This window comes from Pleurodeles waltl, chromosome 4_2 (assembly GCF_031143425.1).
Source record: "Pleurodeles waltl isolate 20211129_DDA chromosome 4_2, aPleWal1.hap1.20221129, whole genome shotgun sequence".
Lineage (NCBI taxonomy): Eukaryota > Metazoa > Chordata > Amphibia > Caudata > Salamandridae > Pleurodeles > Pleurodeles waltl.
Window position 1 is genome coordinate 364,745,138 of NC_090443.1, and position 20,844 is coordinate 364,765,981.

The window sequence follows — 20,844 nt, forward strand, 5'->3', positions numbered from 1 at the left end:
TATTCCAGCAACATTAACATAGTGTGTAAGCAATAAATAGCAATGATATTGTGCAAGAAGACATGGACAGTATCGTACTAAGAGCAGTATCACTGATATCATTGATTGTACAACCGTGTATTATCCTCACGCCGTCTATACTTACTGGATCGGATGTCACGTGCCACCCCTCATAAGGTAGCAGGGCTAAATATATGCCCTTTGTCAAAACGCCTATTGCTAATAATTTGTATAATTGTCAGAAATGCTCAACCAGGGCGTAAATGTTTTAACTTTGGGTCTGGGGACTTAAACTAACATCCTTGACTGTGGAGACAACAGGATGTTGTTATTTCCAGCGCCTAGCTGAGCGTGTGGGTGGATCGTTGTGGTGTATGGAGAAGTAATGGTATCACCACCATTATGGCATGTCCATGAGGAATGCAGGTTAAGGGGCGAATGGGCAAAATTGGCATGTAATGTGGTAGGTATTATGGATTTTATCACATCGGATGCCTGGGAACAGTGGAAGTGCGAACCCTCATGGGGGCCTATCATCTGTCTTGGCTGCAAGCTTTTCTAGATATGTGTCACATGCAACACTGTGCGGTGCATCCCTCTTGGCACATGATTAGTGTATGCCACAGCGTGATGCTGTCATCCACGTGAGCAGATCCCGTACCCAACACTGCACTGAGGGAGCATCAGGGGATTTCAAAGTCATAGCTATACAATGCTTTGCTAGCCCATATGCCAAGTCGATAACTTTTTTTGTTTTAATAACAGGGCATGCCCATACCATGTGCTAAAGGCCTGCCTCTGGGCATGGGCATCAGAGGCATTTGGGGAAGACCGTCGAGTATATACCATGGGCACGCATGAGCATATGTCTCAGGTTGATAATTGAATTGGGTATACTTTGGGTAGGGGTTTCCAGAAACCTTGCACACTTGTTTGAGCACATTGATCCATTATCAGTCAGTAAGTTCATGGGCTGTTAAATTAGCCCATTTAGCTTTGAGGGCAGGAAGATTTGTAATTTGGGTGTCTAGCACTACTTTATACAGCATCAAGATAATCTGTCTGGCATTCTCATAAGTGAGTAGTGTCTGCAGAGGTGGAAATGGCTCTGGTTCCATTCGCTCTGGGCCCTACAATGTTCCTATCATGGTTGCAAGTGCATTACGGACAAGAACTGGCTCTCATTAATGTCATATTGTTCCTGAAAGGTCTGTACGGTTTTATGAATAAAAAGTTGCCTAGCTTGCTAAGGCCAGCCATCTTCCATGAGCCCACAGAGGTAAGCTTGGCGAGAATGGTAATGAGCCACTCCCGGGTCCGGCCTATCTGTGCCAGCAGTGTTTGGCAAGCTCAGTCAACCTGCTAGGGCACAGAGCACAAAGCTATCCACTGTGGATCCAGAAGGCAGTCAACTATTGTACACTCACGCACGTCCCTCTGTATGTTCCCACGCTCAGGACAGGGGACATCTGAGACGCAGCGCGTCACCCTCTGCAGCTGGGCCACCGCATAACAATGTTCATAGTTTGGTGCCCCCAATCCACCTTGTTTGAGAAGCGCATATAATTTGCAGAGTGCCATGCTCTTCCTGCCTGACCCCAGATCAGGTCTGAGAGTACAGAGACCAAGGCCCATATTTATACTTTTTCACGCAAAACTGCGCTAACACAGTTTTGAGTGAAAACGTTTACCGCTGGCTAGCGCCATTCCAAGACACCGGATGGGCGTCTTATTTATGGAATGGCGTAATCCAGCACAAATGGTGGGCTACAGTCATGGAAAATTACGTTAGCCGGGTGGGGTGGCGGTATGGGAGAAGGGGGGTTTGCACCAATAGATGACGTTAGACTGGTTAGACTAAAAAAAGATGATTCTAGCAAGCCTAGCGTCATTTCTTGACGTTAAACCTACATACCACATGACTCCTGTCTTATAAAAGATAGGAGTCATGCCCACCACCTCAATGGCCAGTACTAGGGACAAGGGTCATCTGAGCATGGCCATGAATGGGGGCCCATTTCAGGGCCCCCAATAGCACTTAAAAAAAATATATACTTAGCTCTAATTACCTGGGATGGGGTTTCCTATCCCCTGGTGTCCCTCTGGTGTGGGTGGGGGTGTCCCTGGGGCCTGGGGAGGGCAGCTGTGGACTTATTCCATGGTGTTCCACCATAGAAATAGGCCCACAGGTCCCCTAACGCCTGCCCTGACCCAGGAGTTAAATAATGGCATTTAAGCAAGCTTAGCACCATCGTTTAGGCCCACCTCCCTCTCGTGCACCATTTTTGCACGGGAGGATAAATAAGGTGCCTGGGCCTTAGAGTCATTTTTTGCCCTGGAACGCCTACCTTTCATCTCATTGATGGAAGGTAGTTTTCTGCAGGCAAAAAATGACTGTAACTACAATATTTTGGCGCTAGACATGTCTAGCGCCAAAATATAAATATGGAGTTAAGTTTGTGCTGAATTAGCGTAAAAAATTACGCTAATTCAGCTCAAACAGAGTATAAATATGCCCCCAGGTCTCTAAAGAAGCGTCTGGGTAGAAGAATCGAGAGAGCCACAAAGTGATACAACAGCCTGGGTGGCACCAGCATTTTGGCTATTGACACTCTTCCCATGGTCAATAGTGGGAGGGAGACCCAAATGCCAAGGAGTTACTTGTGCCAGATACAACTACTCCCAGGTTCCTGTGGACCAGGTCATTGTCCGTGTGGTCAATATTCATGACCAGATATCTGAAGGTATCAGGCCATTAGTCCAGCGCCAGAGGGGCGAGCACCTCCCCCTCCAGTTATGTGAGGCTATGCATAGGGAACTGACAGGATTTCACCCAATTCAGTCTTAAGCTTGATGCCTTGCTGAAGTCTTCGAGGGTCCCATCGCTTTTAGGAGATCTCTGCCAATGTCCCTCAGGTACACAAGTGCATTGTCGGCATATAGTGAGATAGCCTCCCAGTTTACGCCACTTGGACCACTGGATTACTGTAGATTAGTTTATCCAGTTTATAATCTCCAGGCCCAGCCCAATTTGTCTCAATACTTCCATCAGGTTAGGGCCTGCCCAGAGTATCAAAGGCTTCCTCGATGTAAAGAGAAAGTGCTGAGTTTGGTGGCATCACCCTTGTGTTTTCATCCATGAGTCAGAAGAGACGTCTCAGGTTTACAAAGATTTTCCACCCTATAATGAAGCCATTTTGGTCTTGATGGACCAGCATGGGGAGGCAAGGCAGGAACCTGTTTGCAAGGACTTTCCCAAGGATCTTGTAATCTGTATTCAGGAGGAAAAGTGGTCTATAAGAATGCACTTCCATAGGACCTCTGCCTGGCTTGATAAGGATTCAATCAGTGGTTCCTGCATTGCCAATTGTACGGCGCCCTCGTCCCTGGCTTGCCTATACATCCAGTGGAATTTTGGGGTATGGGTCACTCTATGGGCAAAGTAAAACTCCACTGGGAACCTATTCAGCCCGGAGGCTTTTTTGCGTTCTATCTGGTCAATTGTAAGGCAAATTTCCTCCATGGTCAGTGCTTTGCCTAACGTGTGGCGCTGTAAAGGGTCAATACGAGGAATGGTAGGTCATGCAAGTATTCTTGCAGTAGTGGGTCTCCCCATCTCTTGCTGCCTGATACAGCAAGGTATAGTAGCCAGGGAAGACACATAGGCCTGTTTATTCAATATTTTGCCAGTAGTGGATCTGATGGCATTGATGGGGTTTTGGGGGCTTCTGACTTCAAGAGCCATGCCAATACCCAGCTTGCCCTATCCCCCTGCCCTGTGTTTCTTGGCAGTGTCCTCCTCTGTCCCGGCTGCTGCCCCCGGCTGTACCTCTGCTGTTTGTATGGCACTTTCCAGTTCCATAATTGGTTTCCACAGGGCCTGCTTCACTCTGTATGAGGTTTTGATGCACAGGCCCTGGACAACAGCCTTAAAGGCATCCCATTCGACCAATGCGTTTGAGACAATCCCCTCATTTTCCTCAAAATAATTAATTATATGGGTCCCTAGGGTGTCCCAGAAGGCCCTATCTTGCAGTGCTGGTTCATTCGGTTTTCAGGTAGATAACTCTTGAGATACTATGTGGGCATTAAATAGGAATAGGTCTATTCTAGTGTGCAGTTAGTGCGCTGGGGAGAAAAATGAGTATTCCCAGTTCTCAGGATGCATAGAGCACCAGATGTCCTGTATTTCACCATGTGTACGCAATCCCCTCAGTGCTTGCACTGTTCTGGCTGTGGCAGCCCCTGTGGGCGAGAGGATGGGATCTGCCTAAGGCAATGTCATGTATTGCATTGAAATATCATCTCATGCTCGGATCCGTCAATTCATGTACCAGTGTCAGGGACAGGCTTTCCAAGAACTGCTGCTAGTTGCTATTGGGATCGTAGAGTACAATAAGGGTAATGAGTGACCCTGATACTTCCCTGTGAAGTCTGCACTTTTCCCCTACTGTTGGGGTTGGGTAGGGAGGTACAGGGAACTCCTTAGGAAGAAGGAGTTACACTTGGAAACCTGAAGTTTCCATGAGAAATTAAGAACAACCTGGTAAATTGGTAATTCTCCGGTCTGATTCCACTAATAATTCCTAATTTTTCTCCAGGGTTTCATCCAGAAACTTTATCTGCTTTCAGCTATCGGTATCTTTCGGGGTAATACCGAACATATTTGCGGTGTACCCTTGGATCTCATAATTCCACTAAGGCTGTTAATGCATGTTAATAGCCCCAGTGTGATTAAGAGGTCTCTCATAATGGTTGACTCGTGTTGTCACCAGTCAGGTATGGGCACACTTTGTGGATAAAGTGATGAGTAGTGTAAAGCATCGATTGAAAATAGAACGTGACATCAATCAGGTAATTGATATTGATGACTATCAGGAGAAGCCTCTAAAAGAACCAATTACTGGATTGGTTTAGCCAGAACCTGCATGTTGGCAGGAACTTTAATTTCAGAAGTTTAAATAATGATGTCTGTTTATGTAACAGTCCTCCAATAAAATACAATGTGCATTAGTAAAGGACACACTCTCCCGTGGAGGGATTTTAGCCTTGAATAACAGATGTTTATTGTTACCCAACTCAATGGCATTCCTTTTATTAATCTGAGAAAGATGAACGGATGAGTGAGCTCAAAAGGATTTGAATCTGTGACTATGAGGTCAAACACAGATTTCTGGAGTGGATGTATTAGCACACTGAACGATCACCTTGAGCTGCATGCACCTCTGGCCTACAGTTTTTCCAGATCTAAGATGTATGGCTGCTGGTCCATGGATATGCCCGAGTCCAGGGTGAATCCAAGCGATCTTGCTGACAAAGAGTAGCTGTTGGGCCATCCAGCTGAGTTAGTTGTTGGGGCCAAGACTAAACTAATAGGTTCCAGTGCTTCCGTGCTATCTCGAAGACCTGTGTTTCTGCTAGTATTTGAGAAGATGCGCAGCCATCTACTGCAGTGAGCACGATGCTGCACGTTCTATAACTTACTGTCCTCCGTGCACTAATATGGAGGTAGACCGTCATGTATAATTACAACCGCATTTTAGTGCACAAGAGGTACAGTTGGCTTAGTAGCTCTTCCATTGTCTGAATTTACAAACTGAATTTACAAACTGAACATGTAATAGTCTTTTGCAACACCGGAGGTCATAGACCCAAGGTTTCACTTATGCAGCTTTGCCCTGATCAGCTGAGAGAGGTAGGACAGGAAGAAGGACATAAACATTGCCAAAGGTTATAGGTCTGGCTTTTTAGTTAGTGGAAGCGCTTGATAACATTATTTCAAGTTTGTTTGTTTTGCCCCTTTGCTGAAAAGTCCACGTTAGCAGAGTTAAACTGCATATTATGTACTTTTGACTGCGGGCCATAATTATTTTTGTATCTAGAAGGATAGCTATATGTATGCAAAAAGAAAAGCTAACAACATGTTATCATGACAGTACAGTAGAGTAAATGAACGGACAAGGGTGATTTGTGAAACACATTGTGCCATTGCAACAAGTTAAGGTATCCAGACAGCACACACTTTCTAAACAAAAGAGCCACACATCAGCAAATTAAAATATTGTTACATCAGTGAAGTAAATACATCAAAGAACAAACACCCACTCTAAATTTTAAATTACACCCTATGGTGAATTCGCAGTTTAACAAATCTATTTGGTTACCAAATGAGATAATGTAAGCATCCATTGCATTCCGTGGCCTCCATGGACAGCCCATCGAAGCAATGGCAAATTATTAAAAACTCATACAAATAAATGGTTGTAGGGGGCTTACCTGAAGCTCACTCTCTCTTTTGCTGTACTTTTTGTGCATTTTTGAAGAACTGATGGTGTGAGGTATTCCAGACAGCTAAAGCTGTCTGTAGTGACACGTAAAAGAAGTTTCACTTATCTAACTCTATCCTGAGCCACTGAGAGCCATAGGACAAGAAGGAGGAGCCAGGTGTAACCTATACAGATATATATTGATCAACTGAGACCAGTAGGGAGGACATTTCTGTATGTCTTACATGGTGCAGATCTTACGTTTCAATATACATCTAATAGGCCAAAATGAGGCTAGGCCACAAAATGTCACTTTAGACACCTGGCAAACCTGCTACCCTCCCTACCAGGTAAAGATAAGTACAGAGCAACTATGATAACTTCTCTTCTCATGAGCAAGAATGTAAATTATGACACCGGATTCTAAGATAGAGAGCTACATGTGGCATTACTTACAACAATTCAGTCCTTAGTTGATATGTCTTGTCTCTTTTTCAAGGGAGTATTTTAGACGTAAATTAAGTAGCTTTCGGGTAGATCAGGGGTCATGACAAGCTCCCTATATGTGAACAAAAGGATACAGAGATAAAAAGTGCATAATCTTAAACACCGTTGTACTTTAAAACCAAATCTAAAACCAATAGTGAGATATCTGTTCAGACCAATTTATACAGGTTCCGAATCTGACCTGTGTCAGAATACATTATACTTATGAGTCTACTAGCCCTAAGACAAACCACACCTTTCAAGTAGGGCTAATTACCCTACCACCCTACTACTATCTCCCACAGCCGCCAGTGGTACTGGTTACATGTTACGGTGGCGCCCAGACCAATGTAGGACAATAGCAGACAGTGGCAGATTTAGCCACCCCGGTCTTGTCGCTGCTGTGACTAATGGTCTATAGGGCCTCCAGGTAGACCCCATACCTGACAAGAAACCCAGGGCCCTGGGGAATTTCCAGGATCCCCTTCACTGCCATGCATCCTGAGCTTTCCCTAAGGCCTGTAGGAGCCGGGTGGCCATGGAAACCATGAGGATTTTCTAGCTGGTACCACGATTTCCTTCTTCAGAGGGTACTTGTGCAACATGGAACTGGGGTTTGTATCCTGTTGGAATCACAGGTGGGGTACAGCTGGCCTGTTTCTATCCTTTATAATGTTTTACTTTAAACATGGGTGTGCAAGAATGACTGCACTGAAGACAGGGTTTCAGAGGGCTGATCATATGACGCACCATGCAGGCCTCTGTGACGTCACAACAGTGTTTCCAGGCCGATAGGAACCAGTTCACTTACATTCCTTGACGACCTGTCCTGTTAGTATTCTGAGCAGGACCACTCCTTCAAAAACGAGTGCCTAAGATAAATCATGTTGAGAGCCATGTCTGGACCTCTCTCGCAACAGAAATGGGCAGGACCTGAGGTCTCCGAGAGCCATGTCCGAAGCAGCTGTGTTTGCCTTGGGATATTAAACCACTCCATGCGAGAGATGATTCCTCTTGGTGGTACTGCTTCAATTTGGTCCTGGTAACTGACAGGAGATTGGCTGATTTCTAATTGTATATAGAAAGATCCAGGTTACCCCAGTCCTTAATCCCCATCAGAGGGAGCCGTAGGTAGCTCCTCAGAGCCTGTGAGTAGGAAGTAAGGGTTTCACATTGAAATGAGGCAGGCATCTCACATTAAGTAGACCCTGGAAGGAGGGACACCTTCCCATCCTTCACAGAACTGCGTGAAAGCGGAAAAGAAGGGAGAAAAATAAAGTGTTGACTTCACATGGCCCACAGCCCCAGGGACATCGTGTGCCACAGAAGGAAGGCCGCACATGGATTAGGAACGTGAGAGATATTCATCTCACTGAAACACAGAGCAAGGTATTTGTGTAGTTCTATGAATGTTGGATGTTGAAATTCCCGAAACGAGTAGGATGCCTTGCCACAGTCTAAGCTATGCTCAGGAAAAAGGGAGAGAGTTTGGAGGTAGCCATGACCACAATGCCCAAAAGCGTTATGGCCTGGAGCCCCATCAGGGCCCAGGGGCTATTGGGAGCAACTTTAGTTGTCTTTGCAGACTCTTCTGCTAAGATAGGAAGCCAGGTGCCAAGTCTAACAAGCAACAAGCATGAAAGGCTGAGTATGCACTGCGTTCTTTACTGACCATTTTTTCAACTTGTGAACAGACATGCAGATGTTGTTAATGCTGTAAGAGAGTGCAGCAGCAAGGTAAAGGCGTTATTAGTACTTTGTAGGTTGTTAAATATTAAGTAAAAACATGGAATGATGTACACAGAAAGGGATCACTTTGGCCATTCTCCAACTGGTGATGTTAGGCAAAATCAAGGCACTTGCGTTAAATGAGAAAAAATAGGATGGCTCCCAAGATGGTCCGACAGGTGGTCAAAAACAACATTACTGGTTACCCCCTGATGCTCAGTGCAGCTAGCATCCAGGAATATCTCTCTGCTAAATAAATTAAGTTAGGCGATCTCCACCTTTGTTAACAAGTGGGAGCCCCTCTCCTTTTTGCCAGGGATGCCCAGCCCGTAGAAACTGAGGAGGAATGATTGGTGCTCTGCCAGGTCAAAGCTGAGTGACAGATGACGTGCTTGCGAGGTATCCCCGGGGTTTCCCTAAAGTCTGTCTGAGCCCCAGGAAGGAGGAGATGGGGGCTACTGGTAATTTAGACCTGGTGGACGCTAGTCCCTCTGACATCCATCGTGTCTCTTTCCCTAAGCCATGACGAAATTCAGCATCTCGTGCTGCAACCGCCCCTCTGGTGCTGAGAAATCGCTAAAAGAAGCTCGGTCTCCAGGGAGGACCGGCTGGGAACGAGAACTACCGACCCGCTCACGGAAGCTTCTTGAACCCCCATGGAGGGCCAAGCCCAGTGCTTAATTTGTGCTTGTTGTTTCCGGTGCTGAGCACCGGCACTTATTTTTGAGGGCCAGGGCTTATTCTTCTGCCTCAAGCATTTGCAGCGCCGCAAAAGCCTCATATGAGAATGGTGGAGGAAGGGAAAAATGAAAAGCTTTACAAAGGGAGAAAGTAGAAAGCTGCAAGAGTGAGCTGAAGGGGCAGGGATGGCTTTAAATGGATTAAAGAGGCCCGAGATGTCTTTAGGATTACTCCGCCTCAGTATTCCGTGTTCCCACATTTAATTGCAGCAGCCGCGTGTTTAGGAGGAGGGCTTTGGGCACCAGCACGTTTCTATTTACAAATTAAGCACTGGCCAAGACACCTGGGGATCGGCACAAATAAATACACATTTTATAGACTCTGAGAGGGGGTGCGCTGTGCGTGCACAAACGTCAACTAGGTGATCGTCATTGCTCGCAGCTACGACCCCTGACGTCCTTTGCGACTCATGGAGATGCTTTTGTGACCCCTGGGACATTAGTCACATGACCGGCCCAGGAAATGAAACCAAGCACGCTTCTTTCATATGGATGTTTTTATTTAGCAGTTAAACTGGTTACATGGCTGTTAGACAAGCAAAGTCACTAGTGGATGAGGAGAACAGGAAGAAAATATGTGGTAGGAAGAAAAGGCGGTAGGAAGAGGGTTGCAGTGGAGACATATATATATATGTTTTTTTTTTTTTTACCAAAGTACAATATCAAAAAGCAAACAGTTTGACGATTACATTGAACAGAACAATATTTCCACGTTTATTTTTTTAAATTAAATTAAGATTTCTATTCAGTGCTTGTAAACCATTAAAAAGATCACATAAACCACCTTATGTATGTAATTTGCGGTGTCAGAGAGGCACAAAAACACTCTATATCTGAAAGTTATGATATAAAGGGCACGCATTAGATACATTGGTACACAAAAGGATATAGAATTACACACGTTTCAAAAAAGTATGGGCCAGATTTATTGAAAAGTGGTGCAGCGCGCACAATTGGCAGTGCCGGGCTGCGTCACTTTAGAAACGCAGGGATGCACCATATTTAACTGAATACAGCGCACCCCTGCGATTCCCCCTGCGCTGGTGCTAAATTTAGCTGCCAGTGCCAACGCAGGCATCCTTGCACCATCGTGCAAGGATGTCTGCGTTGAGGGGATAGATTGTTTATGTGCAGGAAGGGACACCGTCCCGCACATAAACAATAATTACTGGCATTTTGCTCTTTCTATACGTGCTGCAGAATGCAGCATACATAGAAAAAGCAAAAAACAAGGAGGAATACAAGTATTCCTCCTCATTGCGCCCTGCTAACGCCACCCCTCGGGGTGGCTTTAGATTTTGGCGCTGCCTCAGGTTTACGAAATTTAATAAATCTGAGGCAGCCTCAAAATCTGAGGCAGCATCTGAGGCAGCATCAAAATACATGTTTGTTGGGCTTCCATGAAGTGGCAGTGCCCACAGGAGCCTCTCTAAACCTTTTTTCAAACCATCCAAAGTCTCCTATAGTGTTGAACTAGTGACCTCTGGAGAGTTTTCATACACCTTCAAACACTTCTAGAGCTTGAGCTTTTGTTCCGAGACTGAAGTGTGTGGATATTCCTGTTGGTAGATATGCTTACAACATGTTGAAAGTGCAAAGGGTGCTGCTGTGGCATGCCCTGTGGCCCTCATTTATACTTTTTGACGCAAACCTGCGTTAGCACAGGTTTGCGTCAAAAAGTATACCACCGGCTAGCACCATTCCTGGATGCCAGCCGAGCGTCATATTTAAGCTATGACACTGGCCGGTGGTAAGGCCCAGTTAGTGTCAAAATTATTGACGCTAACCAGGTGGGGGAGGCGTAGAGGAAACTGGAGGTTGTGTGTGAAAGAATGGCGCTAGTCAGGTTAGAGTAAAAAAAATGACTCTAACCTGATTAGCGTAATTATTTCCACGCACAACCCCCATGGACATGACTCCTGTCTAAGTAAAGACAGAAGTCATGCCCCCCAGCCCAATGGCCATGTAGGGGGGCCCAAGTTAGGCCCCCCTATGGCACTTTGCAAAAAAAATAAAAATACTTACCTGGACTTACCTGGGATGCGTCTCCCCCATCCCTAGGGATCCTCCAGGTGTGGGTGCGGGTGGGTGGGGGTGTCCGTGGCGGCTGGGAAGGGCACCTGTGGGCTGTTTCCATGGTCTCTGACCATGGAAAAAGGCCCACTGGTCCCCTAACGCCTGCCCTGACCCAGGTGTTAGATAATGGTGCTAAGCAGGCTTAGCGCCATTATTTAAGGCTCTCCTCCTCCCGTGCGTGATTTTTGCACGGGAGGATAAATAAGGCGCTAGGGCCTTTGAGTCATTTTTTGCCCGGGAAAGCCTACCCTGCAACTCATTGACACAAGGTAGTTTTCCGCAGGCAAAAAATTACCTTAACTCCAATATTTTGGCACTAGACATGTCTAGTGTCAAAATATAAATATAGAGTTAAGTTTGCGCTGGATTTGCGTAAAAAAATAACACAAATCTGGCAGAAACTGAGTATAAATATGCCCCTATATGTTCTTGTCAAGGCAAATAAACATATAGGGGCTTATTTACAAGCCCCTTGGACCGCTGGTGCGTCACTTTTTCCCCATATAAAAAGTGACGCACCTGCGGCGCAAGGAGCTTGGAAATAAGCACCACAGTTTCAAGTTAGAAAAGAAACATGCAGATATGGAAACATGAGCAGGTGTTTCTCTGCAGAACAAATACATTGGTCCATACAGTAATGTCTGACCAAAGCCCCTTTTTTTCAAAATGGCTGTCTTAGTGAAGCTGTAAGAAACTTCAGTGGATGAATGCACCTCCTCAAGACCGTTGGACATTAACTGAGGGTGATGGGTTAAATGCTGACCATTGTTTATTTAGCGGAGACTTTCATCCAACTGACCTCTGTTAGTTAGGCATCATTGAGGCCACTAGGACCATGATATGCACTATTAAAATGTCCATTATTATTAGGTAGAGCAATTAGAGAGTATTTTATAGTCATTGGTTGTTTTGACATTAAATCAAAATAAATTGGAAATTTTATTTATAAGCAACAGAATCCATAGACGTCCCACAATGTCACCGGCGATCCTTCCTTTTTTATAAGTGTGAGATTAAAAAATACTTTGAAATTTCACTGGTCCAGGGACATGCACCATCCTGCAATACGTTAGCTCGTGATCTTGGCATGGTCAGTGGGTGGCCATGTGGCGAAACAGGAAATGTCCTTTAAAGCGTCAAACTGAGAAATGTAGGAAGGAAATTAGGCAAACACTTCGAAATGTTATTCCCTGAATATTGGTAGGGCAAGCCTGATCATTGTAGCTCACATATCTCTGTACCCATTCCCACTAATATGGCCTGTGGGCACCAGAATGTTTCAGTGCATGGGGAGGGAGGCGGGTGCCTCATTTGGGCAGCCAATGTTAATCTGCCGTATAACATGACATTCTAGTAGATTGACAGAGATGAGATCGGAAACTGTTGTTTAGGCTGCCTGTGTTTCCCTTTAATAACATTTTGATAGATAATAAGTTCAAGTAACTTGGATTTCTCCCAAGGGCTATTCTGAGGTATTTGAGTCAGGTTGCTGCTATTGTTTCCGATATTATGTCACAAACAATAGCAGTACGGTGGTGAGTTGTAATTTGCGGCTAGCATACTTTTTCTGTAATTGGAAGACCAGGCAGTCCTGCATAATATGCTCAGTTTAGCCAAGACCTCAGTTTGGGTGCTGGCAATGCTGCTGCTTCAGTATTCACTTTGTGTGTGTGAGAGAAACTTGCACTGCTTTTGTTTATGATGTTCTTGATTTGTGTTTCTGTGTGCAACTTGCAATTGTAGGTGTGATAGGGTATTTAGAACAGGAGTTTGGAGCTGTGAGTGAGCTTTTGTGGTTGTGATTTGGCTTCTGATGTTGTAATTGGGCATGCAATTGTATCTCATACATGATGGCTCTACCTTTAAACGTGATTGCTTTTTCTCTGACATTCAATGGCTGCACTCCAAGCATATCAGAGTAGCAGGCTAATTAATATTTTTTACTTAACTAAAATAGGCCAGAACCCATGGTGTGTCAACAAGATAAAAGGTCATATGATGTCACTTCTAATGATGTCATTGTTAGACTTGGCACCCTTGGCGTGGTCTCCCCTAACTTTTTGTCTTTGTTTCCCAGATTGTTGTTGTGTGGTGGACTCTGTGCTGTTTTTGATACTCTGGGCACTTTACCACTGCTATCCTGTGCTAAAGTGCTAGTGCTCCTATGTAAAATGTATGTGTAATTGGCTATCATGATTGGCATATTTGATTTACTAGTAAGTCCCTAGCACAGTGCACTAGAGGTGCCCAGGGCCTGTAAATCAAATGCTAGTAGTGGGCCTGTGTGAGAAAACAGGGCTGATTGCAGAGGCCCCCTAACTTTTTACCCCCATTTTCCACTTTTTGCTGGTGTTTTCCTGACTCTGATGGTGCCCTGGGTACTGCTAACCAGTCCCAGGGCCTGTGCTCTGTGTAAAATGGATATGCAAATTAGGCTAATTATAATTGGCTAAGTTAACCTACCTATAAGTCCCTAGTATATGGTAGGGCATGTAGGTTTAGGGACCACAGCATAGGTGGTGCACACCTACGTGCACTGCTGAGGTGCCCAGTGTCATTTTAAAGGCAGGCCTGCCTTGCTGGCTGCTTTTAAATTAAAGTTATATGCAAATTCGACTTTGGAATTAAAAGTAGTTCCAAAGTCTTAAACTACCTTATTTTTACATATAAGTCACCCCTAAGGTGTGCCCTATGTGCCCCTAGGGCTGGGTGCCATGTAACTCTAAGCAGGGACTTTATAAAAATAGTTTTATAAGCCCTGGTGAGATAAAAACAGCCAAATTCGTTTTTCCCTCATTGTAGTAAATGGCCTTCATAGGCTAGAATGGGGAGACTTTATTTTAATTTTTAAATGATGCATACCAAGAGTTTGGTATCAAATTAATTGTTGTAATAAATCCCACAACTTCCAGTTGTTGGATTTAATATAACTTGTTCAGGTAAAGAGTTTTAAACTTTACCTGAAATGGTGCCAATTTCAGCCCTGCATTGTTTTTGCTGCTGTGCTCTGATTGGCCAGCCTTGAGCAGCTTGACCAAGCTGCCTTGATGAGGTGTGAAGTGGCCTGGCTTCACACAAAGGAATGTGCCTGTGGGAAGGAATCTCCTCTCAGCAGATGGTGAGGCAGGAAGGGGGAGGGCTGCCAAACTGGTCTTCAAAGGCAGAGAAGGACATTTGGAGCAGCCAGCAACACCCCCACATCCTGCAACCCCAGACAACTAGGTGCCCCCTTGATTAGATTAGGAGAGGGCAGGAGAGGGGTCTGTTTATGATTTTTAGCCACACCAGTGGGTGGGCTCAGCCAGATGTAACCTCCAAAAATCAGATTCAGCCATGATGGATTTTTAGAGAATGTTGCCTCCTGGGATTGATTTTTGCCACACTTCCCAGGAAGTGGTCATCACAGGGGGAAGGACCCTGCACCTGATTGGAGAACCAGGACCCCCCTGCTTTTCACCCAGGAGCAAGGATAAAACTGGCAGACCTGCACCCACACCTCAGTTCCCTACCACATCCAACAAGGAAGAACAACAGAAGAAGAAGGACTGCCCTGCTGGACCCCTGGCCTGCACCTGGAACCTGCATTCAGAAGGACTGCACCAGCTGCACACTTGGGCTTCACCACAAGAAGGACTTTGCCTGGCTTCAACTGGTTCAAGGAGGGACTCCCTGTTTGCTACAGGTGAAAAATTGCTAACCAGAGTCCCCTGCACCAACTCCTGAAGAAAGCGACCAGCTGACCACTGTCCAGTGGCCAAAAAGGAGTTTGCGCCAGGTGCATTCTGGGAGTTGTAGTCCACACCCCCCAAGGACCATCTCAGAACTTCTGGACCCTTGGGGTGAGCTGTGGACCCCAAAAGAACCTTAAAAGGACATCTGGGAGAAGCCCCAGAAGTTTGGAGAAGTTTGGAGAATTTTTGTAAAAAAGCTCCATAGAGGGACCGACCCGCCGCAGCAACTCTAGCCGGCTTGCCTCAACCGCGACCCGGCCTGATTTGCTGGTTCGTCCCGGTAAAGAAAAATCTCTGAAAAAGAGACTAAGTCCGAAGGTAAAAAGTTGACCGGGACCTCCCAGCCAGCGTATCCGAGGAGGGCTCCATGGACGTCAGATCAAGATCCAGGTTTACCTCGGTCGAAGGATTTTCACCTCGAAAAAACGACTAAGTCCGAAGGTAAAAATCTACACCGAGGATTCCCGCATCGCGTATCCGGAGAAGGGCTCCAGGAGGTCGGATTGGACTGGCAGGTTCGTCCCGCTGAAGAAAAATCTTCGAAAAAGAGACTAAGTGTGAAGGTAAACTTTTAACCGAGGCCTCCCGTGGCCTGTAGCCGAGCAGGGCTCCATCGCGGTCGGCCTTAAACTTTGACTTTGCCCCGGTCAAGGTGCAACCAGATGACCCGATTGGCGCTTTTTGTTTCTAGGCGCTAAAAAAAAAATTATTCTTTAAAAATTCATATCTCCGGTTCCCCTTATCCGATTTTATTCGTTTTGGTGTCATTTTAAAGATATAAATATATAATCAATTTTTATAAATTGGTTTTGGATTTTTAAACTGTTTCCTGTGTTTTATTTAATTACTGTTTTGTGATATTTGAATGCTTTACACTCTGTCTCCTAAGTTAAGCCTTGACGCTCGTTGCCAAGCTACCAAGGGTTGAGCTGGGTTTAATTTACTGAGACCTAACTGGACCTTAGTGGAGGTTAGTGGCCTGTTGCTAAGTGTAGGTATCTACCTGCCCTTACCAATAAGCACTGGTTGTGCCACCCACACGAGAAGCCCTGTAAACATGGCTGAGACCTGCCACTGCAGTGTCTGTGTGTGAAGTTTTAAACTGCCAATTTCGACTTGGCAAGTATACCCACTTGCCAGGTCTAAACCTTCCCTTTTCTTACATGTAAGGCACCCTAAGGTAGGCCCTAGGTAGCCCCAAGGCAGGATGCAGTGTATGTTTAAGGTAGGACATACTAATGTGTTTTAAATGCCCTGACAGTGAAATACAGCCAAATTTGGTTTTCACTGTGCAAGGCCTAGCTCTCTCATAGGTTAACATGGGAGCTGCCTTTAAATATTATTAAAGTGCAGATTCCCTTTGGGAGCAGATAGACATATGGAGTGTAGGGTCTCTGAACTCACAATTGAAAAAAACATATTTTAGTAAAGTTTGTTTTTAGGTTCTGTGTTTAAAAATGCCACTTTTAGAAAGTAGGCATTTTCTTGCTTAAACCATTCTGTGACTCTGTCGGTTTGTGGATTCCCTGTCTGGGTCAGTTTGACAGTTGGGCTGTTTGCACCTCTCTCTAGACAGTGACACAAAGGGAGCTGGGGTGTATAGCCTGCATATCCTGATGAGCCATCTGTGCTGGGAGGGAGCGGAGGAGTGGTCACTCACCCCTGAAGGTGCTATGCCTGCCCTCACACAATGCTGTCTCAAACCCCTTGGTGTGTGTCTGTGGCCTGGCATGGGCAAGGCAGGATCTTCCAAACAAGAGAGACTTTCCTTTGAAGTTTGCCCACTTCAAAAGCAGAAAGGTGTATAGGTAGTGGACTCAAAACCCCTACAAATTATATCACTTCTGGAATCAAGAGGAACCTCTGCCAAGGAGAAAAGCTGAAGAGCTGAGGAGAAGTGCTGCCCCTACCTGTGCTTTGTTAGGCTATCCTGCAGTTGCTGCTTGTGCCTGTGAAAGGGCACAAATACTGGACTTGGTGGTATATTCTTGCTTGAGAAGAATCTCCAAGGGCTTGGACTGAGCTTTCCCCCTGTTCTGAAGTCTCAGGGCCATCAAAGACTTCCCCTACCAGCACCTGGACTCTCTGCTGAGGCTCCTGCCCTGACAAGTGGTGCCCTATCTAGTCCCTGGGTCACTGGGTCCCTGGGTCCTGGAAAGGAGAAGCTGGTGAAAATCCAAGAAAACCGACTTCGGATGACTCTGGACCGACGCCACTGCCGAATCCCGTGATGCCTCCTGCAACCGACTCCGTGGTCTTCGCTGGATTGTGACAACCCTCTCAGGCCCGACTTCGCTGCAACTCCGCCTAAGTCTGTGACTCCGTGGAAGTCGCTGCACCATGTTGTGACCACCGGATATCGAATCCGCCAGAAGTGCACGGATTCAATGTTTTGCACTGATGCCGCCTCACCTCCACTGCTCCTCAGCAAGGACCCAACGCCTCTTTGTGATGCCTCTGCTCCTTCGCCCAGCAGCACCGGAATCGACGCTGCCTCGGATCCAGTGACACCACAATCCCCGACTTCCCGCACTGGCTTGTTTTCACATTTTGCTAAAGCTTTGTACCTGGTGGTCTGCATGACTCTCTACCCAGCGGCATTGGCATCGGATTGTTAGGAACGACTCCCTCACGATGCCGTGTTATCAGCTCATAGAAGCATTTTGTGTTTCTAAGCGCTATTTTTGAGTTCAATCTTTAAAAATTCATGACTTGTGTATGTTGGATTTTTGTGGTTTTGGTCTTGTAATGTTTAAATAAATATTGGCTATTTTTCTAAACCTGTGTTGAGTCATTTTGTGGTGTTTGTATTGTATTACTGTGCGTGTTGGTACAAATACTTTACACCTGGTCTCTGAAGTTAAGCCTACCTGCTCGTGAAAAGCGACCAAGGGGGTGAGTGGGGGTTAATTGAGTGTGATTCTCCTTTACCCTGACTAGAGTGAGGGTCCTTGCTTGGACAGGGGGTAACCTGACTGCCAACCAAAGAGCCCATTTCTAACAGTCATCATCAGGACAAATATGTTTGATGTCATTTCTGCTACCCCTGGTATTCTTGCAATGCCCATGCATGTGTGGAGCCCCATCCACATGAGTCTTTTAGCTCCCAGGGGCCTCCATAATCCTGGGTGAAATGGAAGAGCAAATGATAAGCCAGCATATTTGAGTATCTTTCTCTGAGATCACCCATCTAACCTGGGGCCAAGAAGTACATCAGTGGGGTGCTCCTTCTGCCCACTCTGCCTATGCCTGGAGGAATGCTGAGAGCACCAGGCCTCTAGTCTCCCAACCGCACTACAGGGGGGATGTGTGTTTTGTTCTATGTGGAGAGCAGGCAGGAGTCGTGGTGGCTTTGGACTGCTCACGTGGCCCAACAAAAAGAAATGCTCTGAGTTCCCCAAGAGGGACCAGGGCACCCATCTGATTATAAATTAAAAAATAAGCACCTTCCCCCACAGCAGCAGCAGCAGTATAAAAGGGCCACCACGGATATATTATCAGCTGGGGCCAGGAGCACCTAATAATCACTTTTGAGGTTTATTTATAATATACATGTTTCACGTGTGGTGCCCCTAGAGAGGTTGCGGCATCGCAAGTATATTCCTACATGTTTGTTGGGCTTCCATGAATGTGGCAGTGCCCACAGTAGCCTCTCTAAACCTTTTTTCAAACCATCCAAAGTCTCCTATAGTGTTGAACTAGTGACCTCTGGAGAGTTTTCATACACCTTCAAACACTTCTAGAACTTGAGCTTTTGTTCCGAGACTGAAGTGTGTGGATATTCCTGTTGGTAGATATGCTTACAACATGTTGAAAGTGAAAGAAAACCTATGCCTACAACATGTTGAAAGTGAAAGAAAACCTTATGCTCATGTTTTATTGAAATGGTAGTGCTTAATTTATAATGACAAATTAGATATTGATGTTTTATATGTGTTAATGAAGATCATGGGAATGTTTAATTGATTGTAACCAAGTTGACAATGAGACATTACAAGTTCTAATGATTGTCATTGGAAGATGGTATCATCCATAGTTGTTTTAATGCTGGTGTATTGTTCTGTTATGATGTGTTCCTGGTTTTATGAATGCGATGACACCCTGACAAAGCCAGTAGAGCTGCCTTTTTGTTAATTACAACCCCTTTTATTGTGTCTACTCTGTGTGGAGAGTATCATAGACTTAACATTCTGGGCTCATCAGGTGTGTGAACAATTAGGAAGGTGTCATATGTATTTCCACCTGCCTACTCGAACATATTAAGTAGTGTGCATCATAAGCCCTAGTGAGAGCTACATAAAATTAGCATATTCTGTTTGTGGTGCCTCAGAGAGGGCAGTGAATAAAATATTAGTCAGTGATTTATGCAGCATGTAACACTGAAAGATGTGGATTAATTGCTCTCTTCACTAATGCGCAAATCCTAACTTGCATGAAATATTCTTGTATAGCTAATGTTTTTTTAACTTTTCTGTGAATTTTTAAACTCTCCAATCAATGCTTGTTTAATATTGACAGCCATCTTGTGTATCAAGGATCTTTGTGATGCTTGTGAGCGCTTGAAATTGACTCCACCTTGCTCTCAAACCTTAAGGTAGAGATAGGGCACTGGTGCGTCTTATTACTGTAAATGATTATGTTTTTCCTCCTTACAGTACACCCCTCTTCTGCAGTTTGACACCAGTAACAACAAAACAACAGTGTTAGCTGGCAGTCCGTCCTTTATCTGGAAGAACCATCAACTTCCAAATGACCTTCCAAATGCAGGTCAGCTTTTACAAACGCTGTTCGTACAGTCTATGCATATACCTTCCAGCATTTAAAGGTTCTACCCTTTTCTAAACATCTTATTTCTGTTAGGTATGTTTACATGTCTAGTCTTACTTTGTTTTATAAGTTTTTCTTATAACATATTTTATTTCTATTTTAACTGTATCTTACAACCGTGCTATAGAAACAGTGTTTCGTAGAATGTGAGCACACAGTCCTGCAATAGAAGGTTGCATAAGTAGACATCATCTATACAGAGCGGAAAGGTCAATCCGCAATAAATATTATCATATTTTATCGTGCAAACAAAGGGCTAGATTTACAAGGCCCTAGCACCACCGGAGCCATACTTTTTGTGACGGTCCGGTGGCGCTGTGCAGTGCACCACGTTTACAAGGCAGCGCTAAGCCACTTTTTGTGGATTAACGCCACCTTGTGAAAATGGGCCCCTCTGACACAGTTTTCTAAGTCACAGGCGCGTGCAATGGGTGTTGCTGTGGGTGTTCCAAGACAACACCCTTTGCTTTTGACGCTTCCCCAGATTTACAAGAAGGTGTAAATCTGTGGCAGTGTCAAAATCTAAAGCCACCCCAAGGGTGGCGTTAGCATGGCACAAAAAGGAGGAATACTTTTATTCCTTCTCGTTTTTGCTTCTTCCATGTGTGCTACATTCTGCAGCACACATAGAAAGAGCAAAATGGCATGAATGATTGTTTATGTGCAGAAAGGGACACCTTCCTGCACATAAACAATCAATCCCCTCAACATAGACACCCTTGCACTATGGTGCAAGGATGCCTGTGTTGGCAGCTAAATTTAGCGCTGGCGGAGGGGGAAACCCAGGGGTGCGCAGTATTTTAGTAAATACGGTGTATCCCTGCATTTCTAAAGTGCCGCAGCGCAGCGCTGCAAAGCGCCACATTTTAGTAAATCTGGCCCAAAGTATATAAACTGAAACTAAGATATCACCAGGAGTAGGCAGCGAGAAAGGGGGTGGAGAAGGATGCAGTTTAACAATAAACTAAGTAAAAACATGAATAAAACTGC

At 45.2% G+C, this 20,844-nt stretch overlaps 1 protein-coding gene across 1 annotated transcript in view; it reads left to right on the plus strand.

Annotated features, from left to right (window-relative positions):
* Positions 1-20,844, plus strand: part of LOC138292721 (guanylyl cyclase C-like) — a 453,160-nt gene that overhangs the window by 162,276 nt on the left and 270,040 nt on the right. The window contains exon 10 of the mRNA XM_069231453.1: positions 19,683-19,794. Within this exon, the coding sequence (XP_069087554.1) occupies positions 19,683-19,794 (112 nt within the window). The remainder of the gene's footprint in view (positions 1-19,682; positions 19,795-20,844) is intronic.